Source organism: Berghia stephanieae, chromosome 12 (genome assembly GCF_034508935.2).
Source record: "Berghia stephanieae isolate SIO BIC M18660-M18661 chromosome 12, UCSD_Bste_1.3, whole genome shotgun sequence".
NCBI classification, from domain to species: domain Eukaryota; kingdom Metazoa; phylum Mollusca; class Gastropoda; order Nudibranchia; family Aeolidiidae; genus Berghia; species Berghia stephanieae.
Window position 1 is genome coordinate 37,003,844 of NC_088371.1, and position 22,644 is coordinate 37,026,487.

The 22,644-nt window shown below is 35.3% G+C and overlaps 1 protein-coding gene across 1 annotated transcript in view; it reads left to right on the forward strand.

Annotated features, from left to right (window-relative positions):
* The window catches only part of LOC144957774 (prostaglandin reductase-3-like), a gene marked incomplete at both ends in the record, with an annotated part of 30,751 nt that extends 14,604 nt beyond the window's left edge, over window positions 1–16,147 (forward strand). The window contains 4 exon segments of the mRNA XM_078889187.1: window positions 3,353–3,427; window positions 7,677–7,748; window positions 14,840–14,901; window positions 16,048–16,147. Coding sequence (XP_078745313.1) covers window positions 3,353–3,427; window positions 7,677–7,748; window positions 14,840–14,901; window positions 16,048–16,147 — 309 coding nt within the window.
* Window positions 16,148–22,644: the final 6,497 nt, after the last annotated feature.

The following is a 22,644-nucleotide window of genomic DNA, read 5'->3' on the forward strand; positions in this document are numbered from 1 at the left end:
CTTTACTGAATGATCTGTCACCAAAACGTCTAAGATTAGTTTTAGGAATTTGAAGGTGATACAATTTTGAGGACCTGAAATTTCGAGTGGGGTTGTAGGGGACAATCAAATTCTGAATATAGGCAGGGCTTTGTGAATTGATGGCATCAAAGAAAAGTAGAGCAATTTTGTATTCAATACGAGCGTTAACTGGTAGCCAGTCTAATGCCCTCAACATCGCCTTGACATCCATCGAGTCACTGCGACCAATACCCAGGACAAGCCTTGCTGCTCTATTCTGAACTTTTTGTAGCTTTTCACGTTTTGTGTCGGGTAGAACAGCAAGCAGTCATCATCATCATCATTGCCTTTTTCACCCTTGGTCAGGGTATAGGCCACAGACAAACAGTTTCCATCCTTCTCTATCATCGTCATCATCATTGCCTTTTTCACCCTGGGTCAGGGTATAGGCCACAGACAAACAGTTTCCATCCTTCTCTATCCCGAGCTAACTTTTTAATCTCATTCCACACAGCGTACACAACGACAGCAGTTTAGTTGAGACGGTATCCCGTTCCTGACACCTGCTGACCCGGTCACGGTGAGCGGTCAATCACCGAGAGGAATTTACCTAACGGGGATTGCCGTTTCACTCAATTTAACAATGTTTTGTTTTATTGTCTGTTAGACACCCATATTGAATGAGTTGAAATATCACTACTTGGTATAAAAGTTTATATTTTCTACTTTTACTGTGTGTTTTTTATTTTTTCATAGTATTACTAGATTTCTCAATATAAGTTATCAATGGACGGTAACAAATTACACAAAAAATATAGCGGGTGCAACATTTCAAAAATTAGAGAAAAAAAAACGTTGCTATGGATTTGTCTGAATTTTATGTATTATAAAGACAAGATGTAAATACTTCTCCTCACAAAAAACGTATTTTTCCTCAACAAAAATATATCCGCTACGAGCATTCAAACTCGTCAGTGTAGTTTGGGGCTGGTCTTTAACTGCATTGCGTTGATGACAAATCGCATTTTATTCATATCATTGATAATGCCGGATGCTCTTTTTTTTCCAATTTTGCTGTTGTTTGGTGACAGGTCTCTGTGCCTTGTTCTCCAAGAAGTCTAAGTCTAAACTTATATTGAGTGATGTGTGGTATGCAGTGGTACTCAAGGAGGTGTTGTTTTGGGATTATTTTGTTTGGAAAATATTTTCTGTATGTATCCGTGTAATGTTTTATTGCACTTTGAATATATTGGATTGTGTCTGCTTTGATTGATTTTGTGTGTGAAATAAAGTTGTGCACATGACTATAGGCCTTGTTTATATTGTCGAAAAATTAATCCAATACTGCATGCGTCGTCAATGATGAGTGGGTCGTGGGTGCAGTTCTTTGTTTGTTGGATAATTGTAAGTGTAGACTTTTTCTTGTAAGTATTTGTGGCAGTGGTTGCCAATGAATGATCTGCTGTGGTAAGCCTGTGGTGTAATGCGGTATTCTGTCCAATTCAGAGGCAATAGGACCATCCCTGAGGGTGAGTGGCTTGTGCATGAGATTTGAAAGTCTCTCCTGCGTTTTGGAGTTTGTTGTTATATTCTACTCTGTCGATATCAAACATGCAAGTGCAACCCGTTTCAAGGTTGATTTATTTATTATTAGCGTCTTGGCAATGAGAAAATACAAAGAAGCTAATGAGTCGTGTGTTCAATGTGCTTTATAATGTGTACTTTTTACACATAAATTATGAGTGTGCTCCTTGCTTGTCCAATGCCGTGTCAGTCCCATAGACTCAAAGAATGTTATTAGAATAATTTGAACATTTAAATGGTTTCTTGCGGGCACGTTTCTATTTCTGTGTTAAACAAATCATACCACATGTCCTACATAATGAATGCACTGCTTGGTTATGACTTGCAATTGTGTGGTCCATGCTGTAAGAGAAAATTCAAAATTGACTGAGCGATGTAAGCAATGATATAGTGAATTAATGAATAAAATGAGTTTTAAAACACTCTGTATTACTTCTCATATCCATGCATACATAACAGCGTACATAAAATTTGGAAAAAGAAAAACCAAATACTTCACCCAATTTGGTGAAAGAAAGGGGGGGGGGGGGGGGGGGGGGGGGGGGGGAAGCAGGAAAATTCTAACAAGCAGTTGAGCTAAGTTGAGGTCCAACACACAATGTCATTTAAAATTAAACATTAGCAAGATGATTCAAATTATGCAATTTAAAAATCAAATTAACTCATCATTGAAAAAAATAAAAAATAAAAATATAATTAACAATAAAACCGCAGCGAGATATTACGTTTCAAGAACAAGGCTAAAGAGGTAATATCATTATTACCTGACCTACTGCGGAAAAATAATCATTACAAAATAATGAAAACTGAAGAGTAAATGAAACTTACCCCATTTTGTAGTAAAACTTGTGCCTTGTGAATCACACCGAAAAAAATTTGAAGTTTATAGCAACGTTTTTTTAGAATCCTGAGGTAATTACAAGTAATTTTATTTAAATGTTATAGAAAAATAGGTGAATTTGAATCACGGCTTGTGGAATAAGTACTGGAGATATTGAAATAAAAATTGGACCGATGGAAAGAGGAGGTCTGCGAGAATTCTTTGCATTTTGGGTGGAATTGCATCATCATGAAGATCGTGAGGTTAATTGGTACGGAAATCATCCATTGGTATCACCCAATGCACGTCAAATCTACGTTCTGGGAATTGATATCGGCTGACCGCTGTTGACCCAGGTTACCTGTCGGGTGAGGTTACGTCGGCGCTCGGCACAGCGGGAAACTAAACGGTCAGAATTATAGTGCAGTTTAGACGCCGTGTCCAGGTCTTACCACTTCTCTGTATATCAGCTTCTTTAATTCTTCTCCATGTTCATCGTGGCCTTCCCCTTGATCTTCTGCCCTGAGGGTTCCAGTCCAATACTTTGTTTGTTATAGTTGAGTCATTGTTTCTAAGCGTGTGTCCAATCCACCTCCATCGTCTTCTTCCTATTTCCTCTCCCACTGGTTTCTGCTGTGTTCTTTTCCATACTTTTTCATTTTTTATTCTATCTATCCATTTTATTCTGAGTAGCTTACGCATGCACCTGTTTACGAAAATCTGTACCCTCCTTATTGAGTTACAAGAATCAAGACGTGACAGTATCCGTGCACAAACGACCGTCTTCAACAAAATTTAATGGAGACGAATATAATAATAATAATAATAATAATAATAATAATAATAATAATAATAATAATTATTATTATTATTATTATTATTATTATTATTATTATTCTTATTATTATTAATTTATTCATTAATAACCTTCATTTATTCCACTACCAGGTACAATTAGCCAAACTGGCAGGGTGTCACGTGATTGGTACATGCTCCACTCCTGAGAAAGTAGAATTCCTTAAGGTATGTACAGAGTCAACACACACACACAGACACACACACACACACACACACACACACACACACACACACACACACACACACAATGAATCAAGTGGTCTGTAATGCTATTTCATAGATCACCGAGTGACAGAAAATGGGCAAAATCAGTCAGTGGTATTTGGTTCCAGTTTACATCATCATCATTGCCTTTTTCACCCTGGGTCAGGGTATAGGCCACAGACAAACAGTTTCCATCCTTCTCTATCCTGAGCTATCTTTTTAATCTCATTCCAGGTCTTACCACTTCTCTGTATATCAGCTTCTTTTCTGTCAATCCAGAAACTCTTCGGTCGCCCAAGCTAAAAAAAGTATATTCTTAAAATCCAATTTTGTCTCATTTTCAGTTCACATCGTTAAAGAGTAGTTCACATCAAAATCAACAATTTCCATTTGTTTTTTATGACAACAAACATCAATCATAATCATACCTTAATATTTTCTATTCTTTGTCAATTGATTTCTTAAATTGGTAAAAAAGACGGCCTTTTTTTTGGTTTCAAATTGAATGCCATTCCAAATGTTAACATATGGTAAACTATAGAATTTTGTCGTGCTGTATATGGTCTAGTGGTATGACACTCGCTTTCGGCTCGAAAGATCCTGGGTTCGAGCTTCGCGCTCGGCCCATAGTGGAGTCTTTGGAAAAGGCTCTTTACTCACATTCTCTCACCGTACTCGGGTGTAAAATGAGTACCTGGCCGTTTACAGCGTTGTCTCTGTCCGAAAAATAATTCTAATATCGCCTAACAGGCGGTATGTCCCGTCCGACATGTTAAATGTTTGCTGTTGGCCAGGAACCCCTTGTAAAGCGCTTTGAGCACATTTAGTGGATATTGCGCTATATAAAAGCTCAAAGCTCAATGTTTGTTGACATGACAGATCATTTTGAATGTTTGTTCAATCTCGGGCTACGTGCTGCTTGCTACCCAAAGCAGCTTATCTGAAACTGGTATTGTATTATTAAAGATACAACGTTAAAAATGCATGTACTTAGAATTAGCCTTTGTCTCTATAGATTCGTTCACTTTGTGCAAACCAATATTTTGGCTAATTGGGTCTTTTATAAGACAAATCTTGCTTTTATTTTTTGTGTGTGGATTACGATTCAGTCTAATGCCGACAGAAGAAGATTTTTAGAAAATGACAAATATGATTATGATTTTTTATTATATAAATAGGATTAATTTTTGTGGTGACAAAATATTTATTTCAAGATATGTTGCAATACTATTATCATATTCTGTTGTTGTTAAATTGAATTCGTATCACTTTTCCATCAAACTTGTCTTACTGTAATATATTTTGTTTTATATCACTGTAAAGCGCTTAGGGGCCTGTGACAACGGGGTAAAGCGCTATATAAATGCCATTTATTATTATTATTATTATTATTATTATTATTATTGTTGTTGTTGTTGTTGTTGTTGTTGTTGTTGTTGTTGTTGTTGTTGTTGTTGTTGTTGTTGTTGTTGTTGTTGTTGTTGTTGTTGTTGTTGTTGTTGTTGTTGTTGTTGTTGTTGTTGTTGTTGTTGTTGTTGTTGTTGTTGTTGTTGTTGTTAATATTGTTGTTGTTGTTAATATTATTATTATTATTATTATTATTATATTATTATTATTATTATTATTATTATTATTATTATTATTATTACTATTATTATTATTATTATTATTATTATTATTATTATTATTATTACTATTATTATTATTATTATTATTATTATTATTATTATTATTATTATTATTATTATTATTATTATTATTATTATTATTATTATTATTATTATTATTATTATAATATAAAACTAAATTTAGACAAAATTCTATAGTTCATCTTATGTTAACATTTGAAATGGCATTCAATTTGAAACCCCCAAAATGCCGTCTTCTTTTACCAATTCAAGAAATCAATTGACAAAGAATAGAAAATATTATAGTATGCTTTATGATTGATGTTTGTTGTAATAAAAAACAAATGTGATTTATTATGATTGTTTCAATACCATGTCATGTGTAATGCATGGAAAGGATACATACATTATCATAGTCAGCCTTTTTGATAAGAAAACCTAAAATGTAGAGACACAAAGTTTCATGTTAAATGCGGGTGGTTGGATGGGAGCATCACCCTTGAATCATATACCTATGATGTTCGCATGGGTGTACGATCCGATAGTGATGTCGTTTCTTCTTCTCTTTACTAGCCTATCCTGCTTCTTTGGTTTGTGATTGTATTTTTGACAGGGGATATTTTTTTTTTCTGTAAATCTTCTGCCTGTTTGTTCTTGGTTATTTATAATTTAGCTTATGATATCTTTAGGTTATGATTTTGATTTACATTTGTACTATTTTTGTTAGATTGCTTGTTTTTTTGTTTCAGCGGTCTCTCATATAACCTCAATTGTGTTGGAAGAGACCTAAAGCAACAAACAACAAACAACAAACAAATGAATTGAAATTGTCTGGGTTGTAGTTGCAAAATATATGTAAGGAATTGAATGTCCAGACTTTTCTGTGCCCCCTCTATTGAATTAATCTGACAGAAGAGATGTCCCTGGGTGGGGTTCCTGACCTCCCATAGTGGGCAGGGAGGTACATACTGTGTCTTCTATCCCTCTATATCTGTTTTCCAACTTGCTTTCTGTCTTTGTCGTGGAATGAGATTACTTGGTTTTGTCCAGGCCCTTGCCGGATACCCTAGCTGGGAGGGAAACAGTCAAATGTACAGTTAGTTTTGGGAGATGACATTTTTTTCCTTGTAAATCATCTCTCTGTTATGCACTGTATTATGTTTTGTTTACGTATTATATATGATTTGTGAACATTTGAGTGTATTCCTCCTAGTGGGGGGCCTGTGCTTGTGTCTGGATGAGACTTTTAGATGATCTCAAACTAAGTACTTTGATAGTGTGCTCTTGGAATCTACATCTGTTTCCTATTTGAACCAATTCCCCTTTGTCTTACCTTTTCTTGGGTGCTTTAATTATAATTCTAAATCTTTTTACTATCCCATTTTCTTCCTTTTTACTGGTACTGATTTGACCTTATTGTGTTGCAAGCGCCGTAAAACACTTTAAAACATGAAAAAACATGAAGAGATGTCCTACAATATCATTGAGTTCGAAAAGCGTTCGGGACATTTGAATAAAGGATTACACTTCATGCCCAATGATGGTCACTGCATTATACTAGCCTATGCTAGCTAAGCGGCTATGTGGTCTAGTGATATAACACACGCTTTCAGATCAGAAGGTCCTGGGTTCGGGCCTCGCACTCGGCGCATAGTTGAATCCTTGGAAAAGGCTCTTTACTCAGATTTTCTCCCCGTACTCGGGTGTAAAATGAGTACCTGGCCGTTAACAGCATTGTCTTAGTCCGAAAAATTATAATATCACCTAACAGGCGGCATGTTCCGTCCTACATGTTAAATGTTGCTGTTGACCAGGGACCCCTTGTAAAGTGCTTTGAGCACATTTAGCGGATATTGCGCTATATAAAGCTCAATTTTTATTTTTTCATTTTTTTATTGATGTCTGCAATTTAGAAACTCATAGACATAGGGATAGTCATAGCTTGGTACACCAACATACATATCCTCTATGGTATCGTATTATTGGAGTAAATCCGCTAAGTGACTGTGATAAGAACACATACATTTCACAATATTAAATTATTTAGAGCGGGTGGTTGGATGGGAGCATCACCCTTGAATCATATACCTATGATGTTCGCATGGGTGTACGATCCGATAGTGATGTCGTTTCTTCTACTCTTTACTAGCCTATCCTGCTTCTTTGGTTTGTGATTGTATTTTTGACAGGGGATATTTTTTTTTCTGTAAATCTTCTGCCTGTTTGTTCTTGGTTATTTATAATTTAGCTTATGATATCTTTAGGTTATGATTTTGATTTACATTTGTACTATTTTTGTTAAATTGCTTGTTTTTTTTTGTTTCAGCGGTCTCTCATATAACCTCAATTGTGTTGGAAGAGACCTAAAGCAACAAACAAACAAAATAAATTATTTAGACATATTCATTATACAGTCAGTCAAAAATGAATCATAGATTATTTAAATCTCACTATCGATTCATCAGAATTTTTATTTTGTTTACTGAGCGGAGTAATTATATCTTTTATCATCATGATATATCGTAACCAAAGGAACACAATATAGTTTATACCCGTTTGTGTATCTATGTGTTTTCCCACAGAGTATTGGCTGTGACCGACCCATCAACTACAAAGAGGAAGATCTGGATACTGTCCTCTCCAAGGAATACCCGGTAAGGGGAGATTAGCTTGATTGGTAGATTGGGTTGTGGCGATGATGGTTGTGGTGGTGATGATGGTAGTGGTGATGATTGGTAGATTGTGGTGTTGCAATGATGGTGGTGGTGGTGATGATGGTGATGGTGATTCGTAGATTGTGGTGTTGTAATGATGGTGGTGGTGGTGATTGGTAGATTGTGGTGTTGTAATGATGGTGGTGGTGGTGATTGGTAGATTGTGGTGTTGTAATGGTGGTGGTGGTGGTGATTGGTAGATTGTGGTGTTGTAATGGTGGTGGTGGTGGTGATTGGTAGATTGTGGTGTTGTAATGGTGGTGGTGGTGATGATTGGTAGATTGTGGTGTTGTAATGATGGTGGTGGTGGTGATTGGTAGATTGTGGTGTTGTAATGGTGGTGGTGGTGGTGATTGGTAGATTGTGGTGTTGTAATGGTGGTGGTGGTGGTGATTGGTAGATTGTGGTGTTGTAATAGTGGTGGTGGTGGTGATTGGTAGATTGTGGTGTTGTAATGGTGGTGGTGGTGGTGATTGGTAGATTGTGGTGTTGTAATGGTGGTGGTGGTGGTGATTGGTAGATTGTGGTGTTGTAATGGTGGTGGTGGTGATGATTGGTAGATTGTGGTGTTGTAATGGTGGTGGTGGTGGTGATTGGTAGATTGTGGTGTTGTAATGATGGTGGTGGTGATGATTGGTAGATTGTGGTGTTGTAATGGTGGTGGTAGTGGTGATTGGTAGATTGTGGTGTTGCAATGATGGTGGTGGTGATGATTGGTAGATTGTGGTGTTGCAATGATGATGGTAGTGGTGATTGGTAGATTGTGGTGTTGTAATGATGGTGGTGGTGATGATTGGTAGATTGTGGTGTTGTAATGATGGTGGTGGTGATGATTGGTAGATTGTGGTGTTGCAATGATGGTGGTGGTGGTGGTGATTGGTAGATTGTGGTGTTGTAATGATGGTGGTGGTGATGATTGGTAGATTGTGGTGTTGTAATGATGGTGGTGGTGATGATTGGTAGATTGTGGTGTTGTAATGGTGGTGGTGATGATTGGTAGATTGTGGTGTTGTAATGGTGGTGGTAGTGGTGATTGGTAGATTGTGGTGTTGTAATGATGGTGGTGGTGATGATTGGTAGATTGTGGTGTTGTAATGATGGTTCGACAAATGGATGATGCCAAGTCTGCAAAGATAGATCATCATCAAGCCCTACTGCAACCTCCTCGTGGTGTCGAACGGTAACAGGTCAAGCTGGCCAACTGCAGAGGGCGACAAGAATAGGCAATGGCAAACCATTCTTGTAACTTTGCCGAGTTAACTGCATGAATAAGTCCAAAAAGTTAAACGGTGACAGCGTAAAGGGGAGCATGTTTTCACGGAAGACTGCTGCCTCGCTCGGTTGGGAGCGTGATGTTCGTCAGGTCACACCGAACCGTCAGCCAGTTACTAGGCGAAATAAATTTAACAAATGTGACAAAACCAAAATTGGGACATGGAATGTCAGGACCTGTGCCCAAAAAGGAAAACTAAACAACATTCTGAAAGAAATGAAACGGCTCCAAATAAATATTCTTGGCCTGGCAGAGATGAGATGGAAAGAGCAGGGAACCATGTCAAAACAAGAAAACAACATGACATATAAGATCATATGGAGTGGTGGAACCTCTTTCCAAAAAGGAGTAGGGATGATCTTAGACCAAAAATCAACCAAATTTTACAAAGGGCACGTAGCAATCTCAGACAGAGTTTTGCTGGTTAAGCTAAGAGGACCTGTAGTTGACACCAATATTATTCAAGTTTATGCACCAACAGAAGAGGCGACAGATGCAGATATGACAGAGTTTTACCATTCACTAGACAAAGCAAAACGAATGTGTAAATCACAAGAAGTCCTTATGGTAATGGGGGACCTAAATGCTAAGATTGGCAGAGGCAGAGATGGTGACATAATCGGACCACATGGACTCGGAGACAGAAATGAACGAGGAAACATCTGGGCAGATTGGTGTAGAACAAATAAATTAATGATTTCAAACACCTGGTTTCAACAACACCCAAGAAGAACCTGGACATGGCAATCACCAGGGGACAGAGCAAGGAACCAGATAGACTTTATAGCAGTATCATCAAGATTCAGAAATGGCATATTAAATTGCAAAACCTACCCAGGCGCCGATGTAGACAGTGACCATGTCCCAGTTGTTTGTACAATAAGGATAAAGTTTAAAGCTATTCAGAGAACAGCTGGTAGAATAAAGAGGGATTACAGGTTATGCAAAGACAATGGCATACAAACAAAAATGAGAGAAGAATTTGAAAATGCACTCATGATACAAAGCCAAAGTGAACCTGATAATGAAAAATGTGAAAAACAATTTGATATATTCCAAAAGTGTGTCAAAGCAACTGCAGAAAAGCATTTACCAATAGCTCAAATAAACAGCAAAAAGGAATGGATGACAAATGAAATTCTAAACCTATTTGAAGAAAGACGAAAATGCAACAGAGGGTCTGCAGAAAACCAAACATTGAACAACCACATTAAATCCAAATGCATCGAGGCACACGAGAACTATCTAGACTGGAAATGCTGCGAAATCGAAAGAGAATACAAACCCAACCCCCAACAAGCTCACCAAAGAATAAAAGAACTATCAGGGAAAAGGAAAAGCAAAGCAGCAGGAAGTTGTATCCAAAACAAACAAGGGGAACTGCTATTTGAAGAACAACATATAGAAAGCCGATGGGTAGAATACATAGGCGAACTGTACAATGATCCAAATAGAAATGAACCACCACTGAAATTCAAAGAACCATTAAGCGGACCAAACATCACCAAAAGTGAAATTGAACATGCCATGGAACGAATGAGGGATGGTAAAGCAACAGGCCCTGATGAAATATCTGTAGAGGTATTAAAAAGCCTAGGAGATCTAGCAATTGATGAACTTCACATATTATTCAACAATATATACAATACTGGGAAAATTCCAGAAGATCTCTGTAACTCTATTTTCATAGCAATACCAAAGAAAGCAGGTGCAGTCAGATGCGAAAATTTTAGAACTATAAGTTTAATAAGCCACATCAACAAAATACTGTTGCGTATAATTATCAACAGGCTAAGGAATAAGATTAACCCCGAAATCGCAGAAGAACAATATGGATTCCAACCTGACAGAGGGACAAGGAACGCAATATACCTCCTCCGTGTTTTAAGTGAAAGAGCTATACAGGTTCAGACCCCACTATACCTCTGTTTTGTCGACTACAAAAAAGCTTTTGATAGAGTACGCCACGAAGAAATACTAAAACAACTGCACTCCATTGGCGCTGATGAGAAAGACCTCAGACTCATGCAAACATTATACTACACCCAGCAGGCATCTATCAAAATCGGAAACTCTACAGGAAATTCCATTCCTATTAAGAAAGGAGTCCGTCAAGGGTGTGTTGCCTCACCAGATCTGTTTAATCTATACCAAGAAACAATCATGAGGGGCATAAATAATATGGAGGGAATAAAAGTGGGAGGTCACAACATAAATAATATAAGATACGCAGACGATACGGTACTCATTGCAACATCAGAATTCCAACTTCAAAAGATTGTTGACAAAGTGGTAGTAGATAGTGAAGCCAAGGGAATGGAAGTGAATATCACCAAAATGGAATGCATGGTAATACAGAAAAACCCCGAAAACAACAACACCTGCAATATAACGATTCACGGCGAGCAACTTACCAACGTAGAAAGTTTTAAATACCTAGGTTCAATAGTGACAACAGATGGAAGATGTAACCGAGACATACGAGCAAGAATAACTCAAGCCAAACAGGCCTTCATGGACCTGGGAAACATTTTGAAAAACAAACAGATGTCGTTCGGGATTAGATTCCGAGTCTTGAAGTGCTACGTGTGGCCAATCTTGTTATAACGGATGCGAAAGCTGGACTACAAATGCAGAAACACAAAAGAACATTGAAGCTTTTGAAATGTGGTGCTTGAGAAGGATGCAGAGAATATCGTATACTGCACACAAAACGAACGAAGAAGTGCTAAAACAAACATACCAACAAAGGAAACTAATGCCCTTAATAGTGGATCGACAACTATCCTTTTTCGGACACATAGTAAGGAAAGATAAGAATGAATACCTGGCAAGTTGTGGAAAAATACCTGGTAAACGCGCCCGGGGGAGACAAAGAAAAACACTTATAGACCAACTGAAGGGCTTCACCAGCCTAACAATCCAAGAGCTGTTTGAAAAGGCAAGAGACAGGGAGGAATGGAGAGAGATAATTCATGCAGTATCCGAAGCCTGGACCAGGCATGGAACCTAGAAGAAGAAGAATGATGGTGGTGGTGATGATTGGTAGATTGTGGTGTTGCAATGATGGTGGTGGTGGTGGTGATTGGTAGATTGTGGTGTTGTAATGATGGTGGTGGTGATGATTGGTAGATTGTGGTGTTGTAATGATGGTGGTGGTGATGATTGGTAGATTGTGGTGTTGTAATGGTGGTGGTGATGATTGGTAGATTGTGGTGTTGCAATGATGGTGGTGGTGGTGGTGATTGGTAGAGTGTAGTGTTGTAATGATGGTGGTGGTGATGATTGGTAGATTGTGGTGTTGCAATGATGGTGGTGGTGATTGGTAGATTGTGGTGTTGTAATGATGGTGGTGGTGGTGATTGGTAGATTGTGGTGTTGCAATGATGGTAGTGTTGGATTGTGGTGTTGCAATGATGGTGGTGGTGATTGGTAAATTGTGGTGTTGTAATGATGGTGGTAGTGGTGATTGGTAGATTGTGGTGTTGCAATGATGGTAGTGTTGGTGATTGGTAGATTGTGGTGTTGCAATGATGGTGGTGGTGGTGATGATGGTGATGGTGATTCGTAGATTGTGGTGTTGTAATGATGGTGGTGGTGGTGATTGGTAGATTGTGATGTTGTAATGATGGTGGTGGTGGTGATTGGTAGATTGTGGTGTTGTAATGGTGGTGTGTGTGGTGGTGATGGTAGATTGTGGTGTTGTAATGATGGTGGTGGTGGTGATTGGTAGATTGTGGTGTTGTAATGGTGGTGGTGGTGGTGATTGGTAGATTGTGGTGTTGCAATGATGGTGGTGGTGGTGATTGGTAGATTGTGGTGTTGTAATGGTGGTGGTGGTGATTGGTAGATTGTGGTGTTGTAATGGTGGTGGTGGTGGTGATTGGTAGATTGTGGTGTTGTAATGGTGGTGGTGGTGGTGATTGGTAGATTGTGGTGTTGTAATGGTGGTGGTGGTGATGATTGGTAGATTGTGGTGTTGTAATGGTGGTGGTTGGTGGTGATTGGTAGATTGTGGTGTTGTAATGATGGTAGTGGTGATGATTGGTAGATTGTGGTGTTGTAATGGTGGTGGTAGTGGTGATTGGTAGATTGTGGTGTTGCAATGATGGTGGTGGTGTGATTGGTAGATTGTGGTGTTGCAATGATGATGGTAGTGGTGATTGGTAGATTGTGGTGTTGTAATGATGGTGGTGGTGATGATTGGTAGATTGTGGTGTTGTAATGATGGTGGTGGTGATGATTGGTAGATTGTGGTGTTGCAATGATGGTGGTGGTGGGTGATTGGTAGATTGTGGTGTAGTAATGATGGTGGTGGTGATGATTGGTAGATTGTGGTGTTGTAATGATGGTGGTGGTGATGATTGGTAGATTGTGGTGTTGTAATGATGGTGGTGGTGGTGGTGATTGGTAGATTGTAGTGTTGTAATGATGGTGGTGGTGATGATTGGTAGATTGTGGTGTTGCAATGATGGTGGTGGTGATTGGTAGATTGTGGTGTTGTAATGATGGTGGTGGTGGTGATTGGTAGATTGTGGTGTTGTAATGATGGTAGTGTTGGATTGTGGTGTTGCAATGATGGTGGTGGTGATTGGTAAATTGTGGTGTTGTAATGATGGTGGTAGTGGTGATTGGTAGATTGTGGTGTTGCAATGATGGTAGTGTTGGTGATTGGTAGATTGTGGTGTTGCAATGATGGTGGTGGTGATGATTGGTAGATTGTGGTGTTGTAATGATGGTGGTGGTGGTGATTGGTAGATTGTGGTGTTGTAATTATGGTGGTGGTGATGATTGGTTGATTGTGGTGTTGTAATGATGGTGGTGGTGGTGATTGGTAAATTGTGGTGTTGTAATGATGGTGGTGGTGATGATTGGTAGATTGTGGTGTTGTAATGGTGGTGGTGGTGATTGGTAAATTGTGGTGTTGTAATGATGGTGGTGGTGATGATTGGTAGATTGTGGTGTTGCAATGATGGTGGTGATGATTGATAGATTGTGGTGTTGCAATGATGGTGGTGGTGATGATTGGTAGATTGTGGTGTTGCAATGATGGTGGTGGTGATGATTGGTAGATTGTGGTGTTGCAATGATGGTGGTGGTGATGATTGGTAGATTGTGGTGTTGCAATGATGGTGGTGGTGATGATTGGTAGACAGGTGTTGTAATGGTGGTGGTGGTGATTGGTAAATTGTTGTGTTGTAATGATGGTGGTGGTGATGATTGGTAGATTGTGGTGTTGCAATGATGGCGGTGGTGATGATTGGTAGATTGTGGTGTTGCAATGATGGTGGTGGTGATGATTGGTAGATTGTGGTGTTGTAATGGTGGTGGTAGTGGTGATTGGTAGATTGTGGTGTTATAATGGTGGTGGTGGTGGTGGTGATGATTGGTAGATTGTGGTGTTGTAATGGTGGTGGTGATTGGTAGATTGGGTTGAAGAGTGGTTTTAATGATGATATGACTGACGATCATGGTGATGATAACGGTGATGATGATGATGATGATGATGATGATGATGATGATGATGATGATGATGATGATGATGATGATGATGATGATGATGATGGTTGTGGAGACAACAGATGCGTTGGAGGAGTGGTAGTTGTTGATAAAAAAATATGACTGTGTTGATTGATGATCACTTCTTCTAGTCCGGGCAGTTGGTGAGAATGGATGACCACTTAACCATAGACATCACAACATGTGAGTATTCTATTTCTAACAGTTTAATCCTTTGCTTTGATCTCTCCATTCACAGAAAGGTATAGACGTGGTCTATGAATGTATTGGCAAGCAGGTTTTTGATGCTGCTCTTAAAAAGTGAGTCAATAAATAAATCCTGCTTTCAATAATAAAGTAGATCTTACCTTTATTTGGTCAGGCCTTTTCCAAATATGATAATAATAATGTAATAATAATAATAATATAATAATAATAATAATAATAATAATAATAATAATAATAATAATAATAATAATAATAATAATAATAATAATAATAATAGATCTTTATTGTCCATAAATATGGCAATTTGTCATTTAGTTACACTTGTTATAATGTTAAATGATAACTATAACATTGAACAGATATTTCACTACTACTTATTTTCTCTCTCTCTCTCTCATTCACTCACTCACTCTCTCTCTCTCTCTCTCTCTCTCTCTCTCTCTCTCTCTCTCTCTCTCTCTCTCTCTCTCTCTTCCTCTCTTTCTTTCACACGTGCGATATACATATGATAATGTATGCCTTTTCTCTCACAGTCAGTTTTACCGTGAAGAAATGTCTTGTAAGAAATAACTTTTACTAGGAAAAATAAGTCTTTTTCTATTTTAAAAAAAAGTTCCTCTCTCAAGTTCTAATAAATCACCTCTGATAAAGTAAGTTATCCTTTGAAAAATGGGATTATACTTTCAACCCACCGCTTGACAGGACGCCTGTTTGGAGCCGCTGATTTCCATCCCCGATTGTGGCAGATCGCTCGCATGATTGCGACCGGTGATTTCTCATGTCTTGTGCTTTGTTTTGAAGCTCTTTTTGGTCGGGAAAATACATTGCAGTTTGGCTATGTGGTCTAGTGGTATGACACTCGCTTTCGAATCGGAAGGTCCTGGGTTCGAGTCTCGTGCTTGGCGCATAGTTGAGTCATTGGAAAAGGCTCTTTACTCACATTCTCTCACTGTACTCAGGTGTCCCGTCCTACATGTTAAATGTTGCTGTTGACCAGGGACCCCTTGTAAAGCGCTTTGAGCACATTTAGTGGATATCGCGCTATATAAAGCTCAATTTAAATTTAATTTTTAGAAATTACTGTATCAAAAATGTGAATTTCCGAAAGTACGTGAAGAATGAAAGTGAAAGTAACTTTTTACGGTTTCTGATTTTGACAATACTAATTTAACGATTTTTCACTCAGTCCATCATTCAAGCAATCAATTAATCAATTTTACCATTTATGTCACATTTCAGCCTTGCAGTTCGTGGTCGGCTCATCGTTATTGGGATGATCTCTGGTTACCATGAAGAAAAAGGAATTCAGAGTGGAGCCACAAGTAATATCCCATTAGCTGTAAGTCAATAATATGAAATAAACATAGACATTTATATAGAGATGCATTAGCTGTAAGTCAGTAATATGAAATAAACATAGACATTTATATAGAGATGCATTAGCTGTAAGTCAGTAATATGAAATGAACATAGACATTTATATAGAGTGGGGCCACTAGTATTATCCCATTAGCTGTAAGTCAGTAATATGAAATAAACATAGACATTTATATAGAGATGCATTAGCTGTAAGTCAATAATATGAAATAAACATAGACATTTATATAGAGATGCATTAGCTGTAAGTCAATAATATGAAATAAACATAGACATTTAAATAGAGATGCATTAGCTGTAAGTCAATAATATGAAATAAACATAGACATTTATATAGAGATGCATTAGCTGTAAGTCAATAATATGAAATAAACATAGACATTTTTATAGAGATGCATTAGCTGTAAGTCAATAATATGAAATAAACATAGACATTTAAATAGAGATGCATTAGCTGTAAGTCAATAATATGAAATAAACATAGACATTTATATAGAGATGCATTAGCTGTAAGTCAGTAATATGAAATCATCATAGACATTTATATTGAGATGCATTAGCTGTAAATCAGTAATATGTGACCCTCCGTCTCAAAACGGTATTATGTCGGGATGATTCAGACCCCAAAAAGTGAATTTAGAGATAGGATGATGAGAAATTGGACTTTAGAAGATTTTGCAAAGCAAGAAATAGTCTTTATACTGCAGCATAACGTACAGAAATTAAACCCAAGTTGGATATTTGTGGCTATGAGTTCAATTTCCCTTACCGAGTGGATCCCGACATAATACCGCTTTGATACGGTGGGTCACATATGAAATAAACATAGACATTTATATAGAGATGCATTAGCTGTAAGTCAGTAATATTATGAAATAAACATAGACATTTATATAGAGATGCATTAGTTGTAAGTCAGTAATATGAAATAAACATAGACATTTATATAGAGATGCCTTAGCTGTATGTCAGTAATATGAAATAAACATAGACATTTATATAGAGATGCATTAGCTGTAAGTCAGTAATATTATGAAATAAACATAGACATTTATATAGAGTATACATAGACATTTATATAGAGATGCATTAGCTGTAAGTCAGTAATATTATGAAATAAACATAGACATTTATATAGAGATGCATTAGCTGTATGTCAGTAATTTGAAATAAACATAGACATTTATATAGAGATGCATTATGTAAGTCAGTAATGAAATAAACAGACATTTATAAGACTGCTTGCTGTAAGTCAGAAATAAATAAACATGACATTTATATAGGATGCATAGCTGTAAGTCTAATATGAAATAAACATAAATTATATAGAGATGCATTAGGTAGCAGTAATATAAAAAACATGACATTTATATAGAGATGCATTAGCTGTAAGCAGTAATTAAAAAACAGACATTTATATGAGATGCATTAGCTGTAAGTCAGTATATAAATAAACAGACATTATATAGAGATGCATTAGCTGTAAGTCAGTAAATGAAATAAACAGACATTTATATAGAGATGATTAGCTGTAAGTCATAATATAAAATAAACATAGACATTTATAGAGTGCATTAGCTGTAAGTCGTAATATGAAATAAACAGACATTTATAAGAATGCATAGTGTAAGTCAGTATATGAAATAACAAGACATTTAATAAGATGCATTAGCTGTAAGTCAGTAATATAAATAAACATAGACATTATATAGAGAGCATAGCTTAATCAGTAATATAAATAAACAGACATTTATAAGAGATGCATAGCTTAAGCAGTAATAAAAATAAACAAGACATTATATAGAGATGCATTAGCTGTAAGTCATAATAAAAAATAAACAGACATTATATAGAAGCATTAGCTGTAGTCAGTAAATAAAATAAACAGACATTTATATAGAATGCATTAGCTGTAAGTATAATATGAAATAAACAGACATTTATATAGAATGCATTAGCTGTAAGTCAGTAATATGAAATAAACAGACATTTATATAGAGATGCATTAGCTGTAAGTCAGTAATATGAAATAAACAGACATTTATATAGAATGCATTAGCTGTAAGTCAGTAATATGAAAAACAGACATTTATATAGAGATCATTAGCTGTAAGTCAGTATATGAAATAAACATGACATTTATATAGAGATGCATTAGCTGTAAGTCAGTATTGAAATAAACATAGACATTTATATAGAATGCATTAGCTGTAAGTCAGTATATGAAAAAACAGACATTTATATAAGATGCATTAGCTGTAAGTCAGTAATAAACATAGACATTTATATAGAGATGCATTAGTGTAAGTCAGTAATATAAATAAACATAGACATTTAATAAGATGCATTAGCTGTAAGTCAGTAATATAAAATAAACATAGACATTTATATAGAGATGCATTAGCTGTAAGTCAGTAATAATAAAATAAACAGAATTTATATAGAGATGCATTAGCTGTAAGTCAGTAATAAAAAAACATAGACATTTATATAGAGATGCATTAGCTGTAAGTCAGTAATATAAATAAACATAGACATTTATATAGAGATGCATTAGCTGTAAGTCAGTAATATAAATAAACTAGACATTTATATAGAGATGCATTAGCTGTAAGTCAGTAATATGAAATAAACAGACATTTATATAGACATGCATTAGCTGTAAGTCAGTAATATGAAATAAACAGACATTTATATAGAATGCATTAGCTGTAAGTCGTAATATGAAATAAATAGACATTTATATAGAGATGCATTAGCTTAAGTCAGTAATATGAATAAACAGACATTTATATAGAATGCATTAGCTGTAAGTCAGTAATATGAAATAAACATGACATTTATATAGAGAACATTAGCTGTAAGTCAGTAATATGAAATAAACAGACATTTATATAGAGATCATTAGCTGTAAGTCAGTAATATGAAATAAACATAGACATTTATATAGAGATGCATTAGCTTAGTCAGTATATGAAATAAACTAGACATTTATATAGAGATGCATTAGCTGTAAGTCAGTAATTAAATAAACATAGACATTTATATAGAATGCATTAGCTGTAAGTCAGTAATATAAAAAATAAACATAGACATTTATATACAGATGCATTAGCTGTAAGTCAGTAATATAAATAAACATAGACATTTATATAGAGATGCATTAGCTGTCAGTCAGTAATATGAAATAAACATAGACATTATATATAGAGATGCATTAGCTGTAAGTCAGTAATATGAAATAAACATAGACATTTAATAGAGATGCATTAGCTGTAAGTCAGTAATATTATAAAATAAACATAGACATTTATATAGAGATGCATTAGCTGTAAGTCAGTAATATAAAATAAACATAGACATTTATATAGAGATGCATTAGTTTGTAAGTCAGTAATATAAAAAAAACATAGACATTTATATAGAGATGCATTAGCTGTAAGTCAGTAATATAAAATAAACATAGACATTTATATAGAGATGCATTAGCTGTAAGTCAGTAATATAAAATAAACATAGACATTTATATAGAGATGCATTAGCTGTAAGTCAGTAATAATATGAAATAAACAGACATTTATATAGACATGCATTAGCTGTAAGTCAGTAATATGAAATAAACAGACATTTATATAGAAATGCATTAGCTGTAAGTCAGTAATATGAAATAAACATAAAATTTATATGTAATATGTAAGATGCATTAATAGAGCTAGTGTAAGTCAGTAATATGAAATAAACAGACATTTATATAGAGATGCATTAGCTGTAAGTCAGTAATATGAAATAAACAGACATTTATATAGAGATACATTAGCTGTAAGTCAGTCATATGAAATAAACATAGACATTTATATAGAGATGCATTAGCTGTAAGTCAGTAATATGAAATAAACATAGACATTTATATACAGATGCATTAGCTGTAAGTCAGTAATATGAAATAAACATAGACATTTATATAGAGATGCATTAGCTGTAAGTCAGTAATATGAAATAAACAGACATTTATATAGAGATGCATTAGCTGTAAGTCAGTAATATGAAATAAACAGACATTTATATAGAGATACATTAGCTGTAAGTCAGTCATATGAAATAAACATAGACATTTATATAGAGATGCATTAGCTGTAAGTCAGTAATATGAAATAAACATAGACATTTATATACAGATGCATTAGCTGTAAGTCAGTAATATAAAATAAACATAGACATTTATATAGAGATGCATTAGCTGTAAGTCAGTAATATAAAATAAACATAGACATTTATATAGAGATGCATTAGTTGTAAGTCAGTAATATGAAATAAACATAGACATTTAATAGAGATGCATTAGCTGTAAGTCAGTAATATTATAAAATAAACATAGACATTTATATAGAGATGCATTAGCTGTAAGTCAGTAATATAAAATAAACATAGACATTTATATAGAGATGCATTAGCTGTAAGCCAGTAATATAAAATAAACATAGACATTTATATAGAGATGCATTTGCTGTAAGTCAGTAATATAAAATAAACATAGACATTTATATAGAGATGCATTAGCTGTAAGTCAGTAATATTATAAAATAAACATAGACATTTATATAGAGATGCATTAGCTGTAAGTCAGTAATAATATGAAATAAACATAGACATTTATATAGAGATACATTAGCTGTAAGTCAGTAATATAAAATAAACATAGACATTTATATAGAGATGCATTAGCTGTAAGTCAGTAATATAAAATGAACATAGACATTTATATAGAGATGCATTAGCTGTAAGCCAGTAATATAAAATAAACATAGACATTTATATAGAGATGCATTTGCTGTAAGTCAGTAATATAAAATAAACATAGACATTTATATAGAGATGCATTAGCTGTAAGTCAGTAATATTATAAATAAACATAGACATTTATATAGAGATGCATTAGCTGTAAGTCAGTAATAATATGAAATAATCATAGACATTTATATAGAGATACATTAGCTGTAAGTCAGTAATATAAAATAAACATAGACATTTATATAGAGATGCATTAGCTGTAAGTCAGTAATATAAAATAAACATAGACATTTATATAGAGATGCATTAGCTGTAAGTCAGTAATATAAAATAAACATAGACATTTATATAGAGCTGGGCCACAGACTCAGCAAGCCGAATGTGCTTCACATGGATTAGTTTCAATCAACAACCTCCTTGATTATCTAAAAATATATTGATTAGCTATGCCTATGCTATCTTATCAAGTATGATTCTATATTTTACACCATAAAAGAATTATTTTTTTAGAACCATGTGGCCTCGAAGTTTGAATTCATGTCCTTTATGTCTGTATAGAGTTACGTGATGATGATGATGATGATGATGATGATGGTGATGATGATGATGATAAGGATGATGATGATGAGGATGATGAGGATAATGATGATGATGATGATGATGATGATGAGGATGATGAAAATGATGATGATGATGATAATGAGGATGAGGATGATGATGATGATGAGGATGAGGATGATGATGATAATGAGGATGAGGATGATGATGATGATGATGATGATGATGATGATGATGATGATGATGAGGATGAGGATGATGTTGATGATGATAAACGATGACAACCGCAGAAAGGAGTGTTGTTATTACATTCAGTGGGCACACAACAAACTCCCCCCCCCCCCTTCCCTTTCACACAGTCATAGGCTACACCTACACATGGAGTCGTGATATAAGTAGAAGGGTTCAATAAAGGATGATGTGATAGATGATGACGATGATGATGATTATGATGATAATGATAATAATTGTGATAATTATAATAATGATGATGAGAATAGTCATGATAAATATAATTTTTAAGCGCCAAATTTGAAATAATGGTGGTGTCTAATCATTGTAGATGATGACGATGATGATGATGATGTGATGATGATTATGATGATAATGATAATAATTGTGATAATTATAATGATGATGATGAGAATAGTTATGATAAATATAATTTTTAAGCGCCAAATTTGAAATAATGGATAAATTGTCATGTGTAAAGAAATACAGTCAAAACCATTTAAACCGAAAGCATCTAAACCGAAAAGAAATCAAAATGTTGTCATTTCGTCCTCTTTAATTCTGTAAACCAATTATTGATAAACGAAAGCCACAGTGCTCAAACTATCTTTAAACTTGGAAAAGAAATTGCAGAATAACCGAATAACCCAAGAAAAAAAATGCTGATAACCGAACAAAATTCCAGTGCGGTTATGTGGTCTTCTGGTATGACACTCGCTTTCAGATCGGAAGGTCCTGGGTTTGAGCCTTGCTTGGCGCATAGTTGAGTCCTTGGAAAAGGCTCTTTACTCACATTCCGTCACAGTACTCAGGTGTAAAATGAGAACCTGGCCCTTGTCTCTGTCCGAAAAAATTGTAAAATTGTAATATAATATATGTTAT